The following is a 15,607-nucleotide window of genomic DNA, read 5'->3' on the forward strand; positions in this document are numbered from 1 at the left end:
GTTAGCAGCTGTCACCAGGAGCGACAGGAGTTCAGGCTGGTAGAGGTCTGTGGTTCCTGGCCAGTGTGCACATGAGGGCCAGGCTGGTTCCAGGACCTCAGGCCAAGGTCAACGTGGGAGAGCCAGGCCAGGGGGATGACCTCTCACCCCCAGCACAGCCCACGTGTTCCTGGGTCACCATCACACTTGGCTTTGCATGTGTGGGTGTTCAGCCCAACTAGCTCCTCCTGTTGATGCCCTTCATTTGTTTTCTTCAATTATTTCTCTTTTCATTGTCACCGTAGAAAAAACAGAAATGCCCAAAGAAAGAAATAAGAAACCTCCGTGAGCATCGTTTGGCTTCTCATCTCCTAGTGGGCTCAGAGGGGTGCAGAGAACTGCCCAAAGTCACATAGCCTGGACGTGGCAGGGCCAGGATTCAAACCCACGACCACCCAATGTGGGAGGAAGGCAAGTGGGGCTTGACAACCACTGGTTCTAGGACTGGCTGTGCAGGCTTGGGCAAATGTTTCCCTTCCCTGTGCCTCAGTTTTCTCATCTGAAAACTGGGGCTAACCACCTCAAAGTATGCAGTGAGCGAGTAGTGTGCCCACAACTTTAGCTGGGCACATAGGCACCAGAAGATAGGCTGCATTTCTCAGCTTCCTGTGCAGCTAGGTGTGGCCACTTGACTATGTTGTAGCCAACGAGCACTTAAGAGAGAGTGAAGTGTCAGTTTCCAGAGAGGATCTCCCTCCCCTTGCCTCCTTGTTGATGGCTGGAATGTGGAATGGATAGATGGAGCACCGGCACCCATCTTGGGCCATGAGGTGATGCTGGACATAGGGGTGGCAAGTACTAAAGCAACGAGACAGAGAAGGAGCTGTTCTCCAACACTGAGGCACCAACTCCAGACTTTGACATGAGAGAGGTATGAACTCATGGCAAATATTATTTTGGATTTTGCTGCCATCTATTCACCAACAAACTATGTCAGACAAACACTTTTCTCCTACTCAAATTTCACATATACTTTTTGCCCCCTCAAGGGACACATTTTTAAATTGGCCTCAGTCTAAATACCGTGAAATCAAGGTGAGCTGCTTTTCTGTAAACATTAAAATAAATTCAGATTTGTTAAAATGAAGTCAAAGCCATTCACACACACAAATGTGGACTTTCAAAATGACATGAGTAGCTTGGCAAATCCACTCCATAAAAGCAATCTTAAAAGGAGACAGAGTTGTCAAAAACAACCATTTCAGGATTCTGGATATTAATCAAAGGCATTTGACAAATTAAGAAGAATTTACTCAAAAATAATTACTGAATGGCCAGGTAAGAGCAGTGGGAGGTAATGGTTTTTTTTGGCCTCCCAGCTCCTATTGGACTGGACAAGCCATGAATATCACTGCTGGAGGAGGCTGGCTTGACTAGGAGCCAAGTAACACCTCAGGCCACTGGGCAAATTGGAAACAGCAGGGATCTCAGGGTGGAATGAATGGGGAAGGCCAAGGCCTCCTAACTAGCTGAGGTTAAGATGCTGGCTGCAGATGGGTAAACCAGTCAGCATTCAATCGGGAGGTCCTGACAATGAGGGAGCCCCGTCAACCCACAAATCCAAGCAAGCTGCTCAGCAGGAGGCCGTGTGCACGTGTTGGGAAGATGCAAGAGGGACAGCAGGAAGCAAAGGCAGGTCTGGCTTGCAAACTGCCTGAGCACGGGCCCCTGGCACAGGGCCTCACTGACTCAGGGGTTTGAGCACAACCTCTGTGCCATCACTGGCTGACCCCGAAGCTAGGCCGACCCAGGGGTGACTCCGAGAGGGAGTCAGCTTAAAGATAATGAAAAACAATAACTTTCAAACATTGAGCAGAGACATAAACAGCTGCACACAGTGGGGGAGAGAGACCCTACAGAGTCAGCTCAGCAATAACTAAAACAAACAAAACAAAAATGCCACCAGGGGCTTCCCTGGTGGCGCAGTGGTTGAGAGTCCGCCTGCCGATGCAGGGGATAGGGGTTCGTGCCCCGGTCTGGGAAGATCCCACATGCCACGGAGCGGCTGGGCCTGTGAGCCGTGGCCGCTCAGCCTGCGCGTCCGGAGCCTGTGCTCCGCAATGGGAGACGCCACAAGTGAGAGGCCCGCATACCGTAAAAAAAAAAAAAAAAAAAAAGCCACCAGGACAATGCCCTGTGTGTGGGGGGGGTTGGAATTCAGAGCTGCTAAAATCTATTATTTTAAAATGTCCATTTTTGAGTGAATTCCCTGGCCGTCCAGTGGTTAGGACTCTGCTTTTACTGCCGAGGGCGTGGGTTTGATCCCTGGTTGGGGAGCTGTGGTCCCACAGGCCAGGCAGCAAGGCCAAAAAAAAAGTCCATTTTTGAAAAAAAAAAAAAAAGCAAGACATGCAAAGAAAGAGCAAAGTGTGACCCACCCCGAGGAAAAAAGCAGTCACTAGAAATGTTCTCTCCAGGGGTCCAGATGCTGGATTTCACAGCAGTCAATAAAAATATGTTCAAGGGCTTCCCTGGTGGCGCAGTGGTTGAGAGTCCGCCTGCCGGTGCAGGGGACACGGGTTCATGACCCGGTCCGGGAGGATCCCACATGCCGCGGAGCGGCTGGGCCCGTGAGCCATGGCCGCTGAGCCTGCGCGTCTGGAGCCTGTGCTCTGCAACGGGAGAGCCCACAACAGTGAGAGGCCCGCATACCGCAAAAAAAAAAAAAAAAAAAAAAAAGAAAAAGAAAAAGAAAACAAAATGTTCAAAGAATTAAAGTGAACAGTGTTTGAAGAATTAAAGGCAAATATGATGATAATGACTCGCAAATACAAGATCTTAATGAAGAGACAAAAACTATAGAACCCAAAGTAAGTTCTGGACTTGGGAGCTCTCCCTGATCACCTGGGCTCCCACAATGCCCTGGGATTCCTGTGTCACGGCTCTGACTGCTGTGTGGCACATGCCGTTTTTTTCCGAAATAAAATTTATTTATTTATGGCTGCTTTGGGTCTTTGTTGCCGCACGCGGGCTTTCTCTAGTTGCGGCGAGCGGGGGCTACTCTTCGTTGTGGTGCACAGGCTTCTCATTGCGGTGGCTTCTCTTGTTGCGGAGCATGGGCTCTAGGCGCGCGGGCTTCAGTAGTTGCAGCACGCAGCCTCAGTAGTTTTGGCTTGCAGGCTCTAGAGCACAGGCTCAGTAGCTGTGGCGCATGGGCTTAGCTGCTCCACGGCATGTGGGATCTTCCCGGACCAGGGCTCAAACCCGTGTCCCTGGCATTGGCAGGTGGATTTTTTTCTTTAAGTGTCTTTTTTTTTTTTTAACATCTTTATTGGAGTATAATTGCTTTACATTGTTGTGTTAGTTTCTGCTGTATAACAAAGTGAATCAGCTATACGTATACATATATCCCCATATCCCCTCCCTATGGCAGGTGGATTCTTAACCACTGTGCCACCAGGGAAGTCCTGCATCTGCCTGTTTATGTGACTGTCTCCCTGACCCCACCTTAGCTGCAGAGGGGAAGGGACTGAGCTGTTTGCTCCCTGCATGACAGGGCAGGCTTGAACACATGATGGAGAATGGCAGTGCTAAGGGAGCCAGAGAGCCCAGGCTTGCAGTCAGATGGTGTGAGGCCTGGGCAAGGTGTTTGCCTTTGCGTGGGCTTCAGTGTCTTCCCCTGTGAAATGGGACCCCTGGGATCTGGTGATGGGAGGACAGGGCCCCGGATATGGTGAGGCCCCACACGGGGCCCCAGGGCCTCGCAGCGCTTGGGGTGGCAGCGGACATTCACCACCACCCCAGGAGCCGGGAATGAGTCCACCAGAAGGCAAGACTTTTGTAGGTTTAATTTATTACTGTTTGACATCCAGTGACACTGACATACCCCCGCCGGGCCTATGGACCCCTGGCCCTGGCGAGTCTGACCTGTCCAATAAAATACAGTACGAGGAGTGGACGGCTACACACATGCATCCACAGCTTAAACTACAGTGATTCCAAACTGCGGCCGAAACAGTACTGCCAGGGAAGGAAAAGAAAAACAGGTGTCGCATGTTCCCCAATTCATAATTCTTTTTTTTTTTTTTCTCATTTTAAACAGTTAATGCTGTTACCAATGCTACTGATGCCAGGACAGGGCCAGACACAAACATTCCTACATCTTCTCTGCTGTATAAATATGGAAGATTTTTGTTTATACAGTTTATCCCAAGTCTGAAACTACATCTGCTGCTACCCGTTACTGCTAAGGGCTACACCATCTCAGATCTGGAACGAGCGGCTCGGGGTTGAGACTCTGGAATGTCGGGACTCAGTCTTCCTCGCTGCCACTTCCTGAGCGGTCCTGGAGGGGGGACAGGAAGAGAAAGCGTGAGTCAGCCCCGCCCTCAGGAGCACCCCGACTGGCGCCGACCTCAGCTTTAGATGTACTCAATCACCAATGCAGGCAGCAGAACCGCTCTGCCCTGCAGGGAGCGGGCAGCACTGGCTCCGCGAGGCTGGGTGCAGACTGGCCTTTGCCCTCATCCCCTGCTGCCATGGCCACACCGTGACGTCACCGTTCTCCCACAGACTGTCCCCTGCGTCCACATCGACTCTTCCTCGGGACGTGGGAGGCTTGCTGGGCCTTCCCTGCTCTGTCCCACTGCTGTCTGCCTGTCCCTGTGCCCCTGACTTGCGGCTTTATTTTTATTTTTGTGGGCATGCCACGCAGCTTGCGGGATCTTAGTTCTCTGACCAGGGATGGAACCCGGGCCCACAGCAGTTACAGCGCCAAGTCTTCACCATCGGACCGACAGGGAATTCCCCTGACCTGTGGCTTTAAAACCACCTTGGCGATTTCTGACCACGTAAAATCTCTGCTCTTCTGTATAAACATTTTAAACAGCTTGGCAAGGGCCACAGAAGCCCCGCTGGATCCAGATGGGCAGATGGGGAGCTTTACAGCTCAGATCCTCCTCTCCAGAAACAAGGGCCACCACTCCCGTGTTCACAATGTCATTAACGTCCCCATAAGACCATGGATGTCTATGGTCAGATTTATTCTGAGGCACCTGGGTTTTTTTTTCCTAATTAATTAATTATTGGCTGTGTTGGGTCTTCATTGCTGCGCGCGGGCTTCCTCTCATCGCAGTGGCTTCTCTTGTGGCAGAGCACAGGCTCTAGGCACACGGGCTTCAGTAGTTGTGGCTCGTGGGCTCTAGAGCGCAGGCTCAGCACTTGTGACTCATGGGCTTAGTTGCTCCGCGGCATGTGGGATCTTCCCGGACCACGGCTCGAACCCGTGTCCCCTGCATTGGCAGGCGGATTCTTCACCACTGCACCACCAGGGAAGTCCAAAGGCACGTGGTTTTGCTGCTATTGCAAACAGCTATACAAGAAAACTAACGAGGGACCTTCCTGGTGGTCCAGTGGTTAAGACTCCTCATTTGCAGTGCGGGGGGGCCCGGGTTCCATCCCTGGTCAGGGAACTAGATCCCACATGCATGCTGCAACCAAGAGTTCGCATGTCACAACTAAGGAGGCTGCGTGCTGCAACTAAGACCTGGTGCAACCAAATAAATAAATATTTAAAAAAAAGAAAAAAAGACTAACAACAACAAAATGGTGCTTGTCAGGCTGTTCGGGGAGCCACAGGCCCCGTGTAATTGACTTGACCTCCGTGCTTTGTAGAAGTGGAGACAGGCTCAGAAGTGAAGTGAAATGCCCAGGCCCTACAGCAGGGAAGGGCCTGGCATCCGGGCTAGAGCCAGAGGGCAAAGCTTATTTAAACCCAGCCAGTGGGTCTGCTCGTGCCCCCACGCCCATCAAAGTGTCCAGGCTTGAAGCTCCTGTGGCTCTTCCCTGGTGTGCGAGGGACTGCAGCCTGTGCCGGGGGACCATCATCGAGGCACCGCTCACAGCCCCGTTCACAGGGTCTTCTGCACAATGTTTTGATGACTGTGGATTATGGGGCCTTTTGTTTTTTGCTTGCTTTTTCTTAACCCACTACCATTGTTTAGAAATCCTTCTAGACAGGCCGGAACAGAGCCACAAGCAGAGACCTGGGGTGCAGGGCGTGTGCCCCGTGCAGTGAGGACACCACGGCAGTCCTGGCGGCTGGAGGGCCCTGTGCTGTGGGGATGGGGACCCGCTGGCGGCACCTCCGATCTCACCACCTCCCGTCCCAACACTGCCGGCCCGAGCTCAGCAGCCCTGGTGCCCTGGGTTGGCAGCTCTGCAGGCTGCTGCAGCAGGAACAGGCTGGGATGCCCTGCCTGAAGCCCACCAGCTCCAAGAGCACTGCTGGTAGGGCCACGTGGACTTGGACTTGAGTCCCAGGCCATATAAGGCTGAGCCTCGGTCTCCGCATCTGGGGAGCGGGGCTGTTGGCCTTGGACCAGGGGCCAGCACGTGGCACGGCACAGGCGTGCAGTGACCCGCCTGCCCGGGCCCCGCGGGCTTTACCTCGTCCTGCTCCTCTTCACTGTCGTCGTCGCTCACCACCGGCTTGGCCCGGGAGCCACGGCTCGGCCGCCGCCGGCCGCCCTTGAGCCGGTCCTGGGCCTTCTCCTTCCGGCCCAGCTTGATCTTCACTTTGACCGAGCGAGCTGGGGTGGGCACCAGGAGGAAAGAAGATGTGAGCTCGGGAGAGCATGGCACCTCGGAGCCAGGGGCGTCTGGGAGCCGTGCGGGATTCGGGTCCCCTCAGGTGGGTGTGACCCCACCCCGCCTCCCCCTACCCCGGGGATGGGCTGCAGCCCCGCCCCAACGCGGCCCCCCCCACCCCGCCCCCGCCCCGCCCAGACTCACACTCCGACTCGGAGCCTTCCTCCTCGCCCTCCTCTTCCTCCTCACTCTCCTCCCCTTCACTGTCTTCCTCCTTCTCGATTTTCTGCCGAACGCTGGTGAAGACCGACTGGAGGACGATGGAGTCTTCGTAGATCTGGGCGGAAACACACGGGGCTCAGGTGCGGGGCCTGCTGGGGAGCTCCCCGCCCGCTGGGCCCCAGTCCTGGCAGAAGGACAGCTCAATAATCCTTTCCCAGCTGGTGCCCCAGAGAGCACCGGGTCGATGAAGGGGCCCCAGACAAAAGGTCCGGTGTGTTCGTTCAGAAATAACCACACGTTCCTCCCTCCCTTTGAAGAATTACACCGAGCGTGTTTTTAAAGGCTCTGAGGGGGTCTGCCGTAACATTAGAAACGCGTGCCCCTCGCTGAAGCCAGCATCTCCCCCAAATATATGACTATCAGACCTCTTTTCCGAGAGGCACCCATCCCGACACTTAGGGAAACTGCTAGGCTAATAAGGCTGTGTGTGTACATGAATTTCATCCCAGGATGGGACACAGCACAGGATTCCTTTCAAGAGAGTCCCCGAGGGAATTCAAAACAGATTCCGAGATGTACGCAGACTGTTCCCAGGGTCACCATGGATGGATGGCACCGAGTCTACTTCCTCTTTTTAGTTTGTTTTTATTTTCTGCTATTTTTTCAGTAATACACACACATTGCTTCTGTAATGAGTAAAATAGTCCAAGTTGGAGGGAATCTTTTTTAAAACCAGTCAATTCACGGGCGGGGGGGGGGGGGGGGGGGTTGAGGGGCGTGTCACCCGGGGCTGGGGGCTGCTCACCAGGGAGCCCTCCAGGTTGAAGGTCTGCGCGTTCTGGCACAGCAGCATCACGTCCTTCTCTAGGTCGTTGAGGCTGCGGTACTTGTGGCTGCGGATGCGCTCCTGTGGGCGGGAGAAGCGGCCTTACCTCTGGACCCCTTCGCACCCGGCATCCCTCTGCCTGACGAGGTCACGGCTGAACCCCCAGGCTCTGTGCAGACTTGGAGGCCCAGCTGTGGGTGCGGGGGGTGCCCGTCACATCCTCAGGACCCCTACGTCCAACGCCTGGCTCCCTGCCTGAGGGGGCCCGAGGCCCAGGCTCGGAATCCCCCAAACGCCGACGTGGCACGTTCTTCTCCCCGCACACTCGACACAGGGTTACCTTTATCTTCTTGAAGTCCACAGGCTTGCGGATGAGCTCGTAGTACTCAGGCAGCTCCTTGCGGGACGGCAGCTGGATGAACACCTCGCTGAGCTGACGTCCACTACTACTGCAAGGAGGGACACGGCGGCGTCACTCACAGGCCCTGCCTGCCGGGGAGCCCTCGCCCCCTGCCTGGCGCCCCCCCCCACCAGGCCACTCCCCCACTGCTTGAGGACAGAGCCGGTGAGAAATTCAAAGCTGACTCGGGAATTATTTCCTGTACCTGTGCTGTCTTGTGAGTTCTGGAACATTCCTGAGGGGCAGCCATGCAGAGAGGCCCCTGATGCATTTGAACCGAGGCTCCGAACTCACCCAACTTCCTCCCACCTCCCCTCCCCCACCCCAGCCCTGGAGGAAGCAGCATCAAGAGCCACATGCAGCGAAAGCCTTGGCACTTGAAAGCGGGAGAAGAGCCCCGATTATTTATTTACGACGCAAAAACCAGTTTGCTCACGTTGGGAGCATCAAGTGCCCGCATCTTCAGAGGCCAGTTTCCCAAGCACACTGTGCACCTCTCACAGGCGGCGCTTACCAGCGGCGAACTTCAGAGACTCTGGCCAAAACCCAAGGAAAGATGCCCCCCGGCAAGGTGCTAATGGATGACAAAAACTGTTTTCTAGTCTTTTCCAACGAGAAGGTGCTCGCTTTGCACAAGGGAGCAGAGGAAAGACGCGCCGTGAGTGGCCATGAGATGAGGAACCCAAGCACTGGGCCGCCAGGCTGTGTCACACCCGCACCCGGCTATGCTGGGGCCAGGAGCTCCGAGGCAACATCCTCCCAGTGCCTGGACGAGGAGGGGGCGAACAGAGAGACATCCACCCTCAGCCTCCCTTCAGCCTCCAGCGTGGCGACCCTGTCTCCTGGCAACGCCAGTTTTAGACCCGCTAAATTAACGCTGCAGCCCACAAACAGGCTTGTATGTGGTGCTAGGGCCATGGGCTCCGTGCTCACCCGTGGCATCCACACAGGTGGCCTGGACTCGGGGTGTGCGTGGCCCTTCAGGGAGCTCAGGAAGCGGGACTCCAGCGCCATGATATAGAGGGAAATTCCAGAGCAAAACCCTCACAAACCTCTGGGGAAATCGCGTCCTTGAGGAATAAAAGGCCCACCTGGGCCGAGAACTGTTGTCTGGCGTCACGTGCTGAGGGCAGAGGGCCTGGAACTGGTCGTGTGTGAGGGAGGGGCAGGGCGCCAGGGTCACGGGGGACTTTGAAAACCGCCCTCTCTGACGCTGAAGACCTCTTGAAAAGCCACTGCCATAAGATTTTCGTTGCCAAAGTGCTGAGAAGTCATTTTTAATCCTTAGAAGTCCCCTGGAGAGCACCCCCCGCCCCACCGCGACCAGGGGCTGGTGCGGCCTTCCAGGCTCGCTCACCGGCGCCCCCCTCCTCGGGGCTGCTTGGCTCTCCAGGATGGGCTGCCCATGACCTCTGATGTCAGCGCCCCTCTCCACCTGCTCAGTCGCCTCAGAATCACCGAAGCGGCTGCTCCCCCAGGGAACCCCAGCTCCCACCCTCACCTCCACATAAACGTCATCTTCCCGACACCTCGTAATAACACGGATGACTGAGATGACACGTAAAGGCACAAACCTTCAGTGCTTGCTCCCGTGAGCCCCTCCGACCTCCAGCACCTGGCCTCCCCGCTCACCACTGTTGGTGAGACATGCCTCCTGCCTTGTGAGACTTGCTCTGAAGAAGTTTCTGTCAGGCAGAATTGTTGGAACTCCATCTCTGGCTCTGCTCTGCGTCCGGCCGCCTGGCAGCGGTGGGCACGCGAATGAAGGAGCCTGAGAGAATCCTGCTGCTGTCAGGATCGGCCCTGTGACCCCAATTCAGACACAAAGAAAGGAAGCACCCACCATGGCCCTAATGCCTCCAGCCTGGCCTGTCACCTGGTTTTTGGTAACACTAGCAGTGGTGGCTGCTGTTACATATGACAGTGACGTTATTTTCCAGCCTCTAGATGTCAGTTCCCACAGCAGGGATTTTCTTCTACTTCGTTCACTGTCCTGTCCCCATCACATCGGGACACGAGACACAGAGGGGCTCAGAGTGAGTAGGGCCTTGCCTGGAGCTCCAATTCCTCCCACATCTAGCCCAGAGGTCATTTCTTTGTGACCATGCGGTGGGGGAGGCCTTAACTAGTTTTCTAAGCCCTTCTCCTTGGAGCCCGAAGAGCCCTGGTTGGGACCCTTATTATTTAACCTGCCCAGACGGTCTCCTCCCTATGGGAATGTGCCCTCCCTCACACCAACTCAGGGTTCTGGTGGGGCTGCCCGTCACTGAGTCCCCACCTCTCCCCCCAAGACTATGGTGCGACCAAGCACAGCTCCTCAGCTGTCTGGTCTCAGTGACTGGTCCAGGCAAGAGCCTGGGACACAGCCAGCCAATAAGAGCCCTTCCCTGGGCCTTTTTACCAGGAGCTGGGGAAGCAGAGGTCTTTTTTCTTGGTGTGTGAGGCCTTGAGGACGGTGCCCAGAGCTGTGTTTCACCACAGGGGTAAGGGGAGAGGTGGCAGGTGGCTCTGGGTCCTGAAGGATAGACTTCACTAACTCCTCCATGGCCTCCAAGCCAAAGGATCCCCTGTTCTGCTTGCGGGGCTTACACCTGAGTTCCTGATACATAGAGCCCCAAAGTCTAAATGGACACATCCTTTGATGTGTCCTTGAAACAAAAAGATAACATGTGAAGGAGAAACAATGAATCAGACGAGACAAAAAGCAAAACAAACAAAGCAAACAAAAAAACAGACCCAAACCCCCGAACAGGACAGAACCACAGACTCTCAGCATCTAAGAGGTCATCCGTCGATATCCCATTCGAACAGATGGAGGAACCAGAGAGGTTATGAGAGCTGGCCCAGACACAGAAAATTGGTGGCAGGCAGGACCTGAGCACAGGTGCCCTAGGCTAAGTCAGGGGTCTCTCTCATCCTTCCCCATATACTGTTCTAGAATCTTTTTGTTGTTGTTGTCGTCCCTTTTTGGGGGGGGGCCGCACTGCGTGGTTTGCAGGATCTTAGTTCCCCAACGAGGGATCGAACCCGGGCCCTCGGCAGTGAGAGCGTGGAGCCCTAATCACTGGACCGCCAGGGAATTCCCCCCATGTACTGTTCTAAATCAAGGGTCAGCAAACTTCGTCTATGAACAGCGAGTATAAATGTTATAGGCTGGGCTTCCCTGGTGGCGCAGTGGTTGAGAGTCCGCCTGCCGATGCAGGGGACACGGGTTCATGCCCCGGTCCAAGAAGATCCCACATGCCGCGGATCGGCGAGGCCCGTGAACCGCGGCTGCTGAGCCTGCGCGTCCGGAGCCTGTGCTCCACAACGGGAGAGGCCACAACAGTGAGAGGCCCGCATACCGCAAAAAAAAAAAAAAAAAGTTATAGGCTTTGTGGGCCATACCACCTCTGTTACAACTACTCAACTCTGCCATCGTTGCACCAAAGTGGCCACAGAGAACATGTAGGCCAACAGAGTTTGGCTGTATCCCTCATTTATAAGAAACAAAATCTGATTTTCATATAATTTCACATCATGAAATAGCATTCTTCTTTTGATTCTCTGAAACTCATCTAAAAAAAAATTCTTAATTTACAGACTATACACATACAAGTCGTGGGCCATATCTATGTTTTTGCTAGTTTGCAAATTTGGTTTGTTGACCCCTGGTATGAATCCTGAAAATAACAGAAAGAATGTATTGGAGATGATAACACACTGCTTGATGCCTTCCATTCCTCACCCTTTGACCAGGGCAGACATTGCAAACGGATCAGAGCACTATCTCTTGAGCCCTGATAGCCTCAGGCAGGCAGAAGCAATCAACTGAAGATAGTACTCAAGACAGATCCTAGTTGCCTCCTCCCCAGTCCCTCAGCCCCACTCTCCTTCTGAGAATGCAGTTCAGACCCTCTTCCCATGACACCTCTTGATAACATCTTCTCACCCTGGGACTATTTTCCCTTTTGACTCTTAGTGGACTGAGCCAGCAAGGGTCCTGGATATGAGGTCAGGATTTAAAAAATTGACTTAGCGGCAGAACATTTATCTGAAACAGGATCTCAGATTATGTGTATGTACACCATTCATGAAATTTGAAAATGATACAATGAAACACATTAAAGAGGTATTAGTACAAAATTACTTTCCAGGTTCAATTTTTTGACCCATTACAAAGTCAAGGATATCTGGAGAATTAGAAAAGTGAGAAGTCTGGGGCAGATCCACTTACAAATATTTACTAAGAGCCTCCACCTGCCAGGCGTCCACCCTTAAAAGATCAATCTCAGTGTCAGATTTGTGGCTGTGTGGTACAGAAAAACTCCTGACTAATGCACGAGTGAAAGGAAATGATATTCATCAAGGAACCTGCCAACAAGGAAGTTCTGTAGGCTGCCGGCCCTGCAGTCTTAGCACACTCTTCCAACAAAGAGGGAGGGTGGGGAAGCTTTACTGCAGGGTCCACATGCTGAGGGCTGGACTGGCTGTAGGTCACAAAGCTGATTAAGAATCTCATGAGCCAAAATTTCTAATGAACTGATTATTTTACAGAAGCCAATGACACACCTGGGGGCTCATGTTTCTTAATACAGTTCAATGATGAAATCCAAATCTCATTTTAAAGAAAACCTGACCACCCCACCCCCACCCCCGCTAAGCTGGATTTGAAACCACTTGGCGTGAAACCCTCATTCTGGAGAAGAGGGTCACACGGCAAGCAGCAGAAGCGGGATCATAATCCAGCCTGGCTCTCAGGGGTGGCATCTACTCCAAGTGTACGTTCCAGCTTCCCCAAGCTGACCTGAACGCCGCGAGAGCCAGTGCTGTGCTCTGCCGTGGCAGCTGCTCAGGGACGTTAGATGCGGGTGACTAGCACCGTTCATGGCACTTCAAAGAACATTTCTCAGGACCAGGGAGAAGATGAAAATGAGAGGCACAGCAAGCCCAGGAGCTGGGGCCAGGGGTGGGCGGAGCTGGTCATCTGAGTGCAGGGAGGCCCAAGGCCACTCTGCAGGGCTGAGTGACCTCGGTCTTGAGGAGCGTGCTTCCTGTTTGGAGCCCCCATGTTACCATCCGCTCTGAGTACCGAGCGGTGCCAAGGCAGAGAGGCCTCAAGCTCCTTCTCAGGTGGCAGGGGCTACAGGATGGCCACCCTGGGAGCTACGGGTGCTGGGGATCCCTGGACTGCCGGGACCAAGGGGCTGCGGTGTGTCTGGGGGTCGGCGGGTGGGGAAACCGTGCTGCCACCGTCCGGGACCCACAGACCCACTTCCACACCTCCCCGGAAGTCCCCGCAGACACTCTCTCTTCCCTCCTCCTAAATTTTAAGCTTAGTTAAATTACATTTTAAATTTAGTTTCTGAGTTTCACCTCAGAAGTTTGACACTTCTCTATCTGCCTTTCAATCCTTTTATCTAGCTGTCTCCTGGCTTCCTTTTAAATTTTACCTGTGTTTTGGTAATTTCTCATTTATTTGACCTTGACTTTGGACCTTTTTATTCATCCTTTCCCCCTCATTTTTTTTTCCCCGGTTGTCTGGAATTTTCCATTTTACACCTCCTGCCTTACCTGTTTATCCTATTCTACTGACATTTTCACGAACGTTCCTCTACTGCTTCCTGAGTACAGAAGCAGCACATGCCTGCTGAAATGCACTGAGCACTTCACAGGGTCTCACAGGGGATTCCGAGGGGGGCAGAGGGACGCGACCAAAGGCCAAGGCAGGAGAAGCCTGAAGCCTCCCTGCTCCCTCAGGAAAGGGCTCCCAGACCCGCCCACCCTCCACCCTCTCCCTTCTCCCCAGAGGCCTGTTCTGAAGGGCCTGCAGCCAACCGGGGTGTCCTCTCCTAGAGGATGTTTCTGCCTGACAACCTGCCCTGGAGCCTGTTACACTGCCCCGGTCAAAGCACAACCTTTCAACTGAAGAGCCACCTGCTTTTTGATTCTAATCAAGGTGATGCAGGGCTCCTGCAAGGGCAGAGGGCAAGTGCTGATGGGATTTGGGCAGTGGCCACCAGGCCTGGCTGAAGCTGCCACCGTGGATGTGGTGGGGCCCTTCGTCACCCACAGTGGATCTGGCATTGATCCCAGGTCTCTGTGACACTCAAACCCTATGGTCCTTACAGGGCTGCTGCCTCCTGGTAAGAGGACAGAAGGGGACCCAGAGGGCCCACCTAGTGGGGCTCAGCCCTGGGAGGCTTAGCCTGGGCGGCCTGTACACATCACCAACTTTCTGAACCATTTGGAAATAACTTATGAGTATCTCCTAAAAACAGAGATGTTCTCTTCCATGACCCAGGCTCGATGATCAAATTCAGGAAGCTTGGTGCCGATGGGCCTCCACTGTCCAACGCACAGTCTTTACAGCAGTGACAACTCTGCCCTGTAGCAGTTAACGTTCAAGCTCTACACATCAGCCAGCGGGGCACAGAAGGGGCTCTGTCGGCTCCTCTGGAGCCTGTCCCCTGAGGTGGCGCCTTCCAGAAGATGCACTTCTCTGAAGCCATCCTAAAGGCGCCATGGGATGCGCCCTGGAGCACACACCTGCTGACTGGCACTTGGAGACGGTGCCTAAATGCCTAGGCCACCAGCTGCTGAATCCCTCCGAAGGACCAGGGGAGAAGACAGCCACCGGCAGCACACGCAGCTCTGTGACAAATCCCAACCTGACCCTGCAGCCTAACTTACTGGTGCGCTTAGATATTTTAAAGTGAAAATCCCTACTTCCAGCTTAATTCCTTAATTCTGGTTTCACTTCTGGCTGTTAACCCGAGGGTTCCTCCGTGCAGTTTCGGGATTTCCAACCACCAAGGAGAAGGCACCCTGCGAGGCCCTGCGTGCGGGATTGGCCTCCGGGCCCCTGCATGCGCAGTCCCCTGGCCTGTGATGCTCCTTCCCTCCTCTTCCCTGGTGGGCCCCTGCTTTTCCTCAGGCTCTGCTTATGTGGCACTCCTCCCGGAGGCCATGCTGGACCCCAAGGTTGCCTGTGCCAGCCCTCAGTTGCGTTAGACTGCAGACTCTTCCAGCGTTTTCCCACCGTGACCCCACGGAAGGACATGTATTTTCACCGCCACCCAGCAGAGGGTCGCAGCTGCGAAGGCTGAAGACCTCACAACTCGAGGGAGGGCCGCTCACAGGGTGCACTGGGGCCTCGGGAGGGGTGGGCCTAGCAGCCCTGAATCTGAACACACATGAAAGATGCAAAAGCTTCCAAATCAGGACATTACCTGCGTGCAGATCAGGATGTACATGCAAAGGTTCTATCAAACACGACGGCACTGGTATTTTAACACCACTGGGGCGGGGGATGGGGGGGGTAGGGATCTTGAAATTAACACTCAGTAGCAACATTTGGAGTGGCGCAAATTGGGGGCGGGGCGGCCCTGCTCAGACTCAGCAGCAGAGGCATGGCCGAGCCGCTCCTCTCTGGAGTCATTGCTTCGAGGTGCAACCCCACTCCCACCACGGTCACTGGGGGCAGGAAGAGCAGCGCCACGGCCCCTGCTCAGCAAGGCAGGCTCCCCACTCTGAATCCAAACGCTGGCGATGTCCTGTAATCATTCTTTGGTGTCCAGGAAGAACCAAGCTGTAACAATAAGTTCTCTCCT

General features: G+C 54.3%; 1 protein-coding gene across 2 annotated transcripts in view; it reads right to left on the minus strand.

The window, feature by feature from the left end:
* Positions 1-3,817: 3,817 nt before the first annotated feature.
* SMARCA4 (SWI/SNF related, matrix associated, actin dependent regulator of chromatin, subfamily a, member 4) overlaps positions 3,818-15,607 on the minus strand; it is an 86,871-nt gene continuing 75,081 nt past the window's right edge. For both annotated transcript variants that reach the window (XM_065873232.1, XM_065873233.1), the window contains 5 exons: positions 7,956-8,064; positions 7,595-7,696; positions 6,772-6,904; positions 6,427-6,569; positions 3,818-4,324 (listed from right to left, as the gene is read on the minus strand). In XM_065873232.1, the coding sequence (XP_065729304.1) occupies positions 4,292-4,324; positions 6,427-6,569; positions 6,772-6,904; positions 7,595-7,696; positions 7,956-8,064 (520 nt within the window). In that variant the 3' untranslated portion in view covers positions 3,818-4,291. The remainder of the gene's footprint in view (positions 4,325-6,426; positions 6,570-6,771; positions 6,905-7,594; positions 7,697-7,955; positions 8,065-15,607) is intronic.

This window comes from Phocoena phocoena, chromosome 3 (genome assembly GCF_963924675.1).
Source record: "Phocoena phocoena chromosome 3, mPhoPho1.1, whole genome shotgun sequence".
NCBI lineage: Eukaryota > Metazoa > Chordata > Mammalia > Artiodactyla > Phocoenidae > Phocoena > Phocoena phocoena.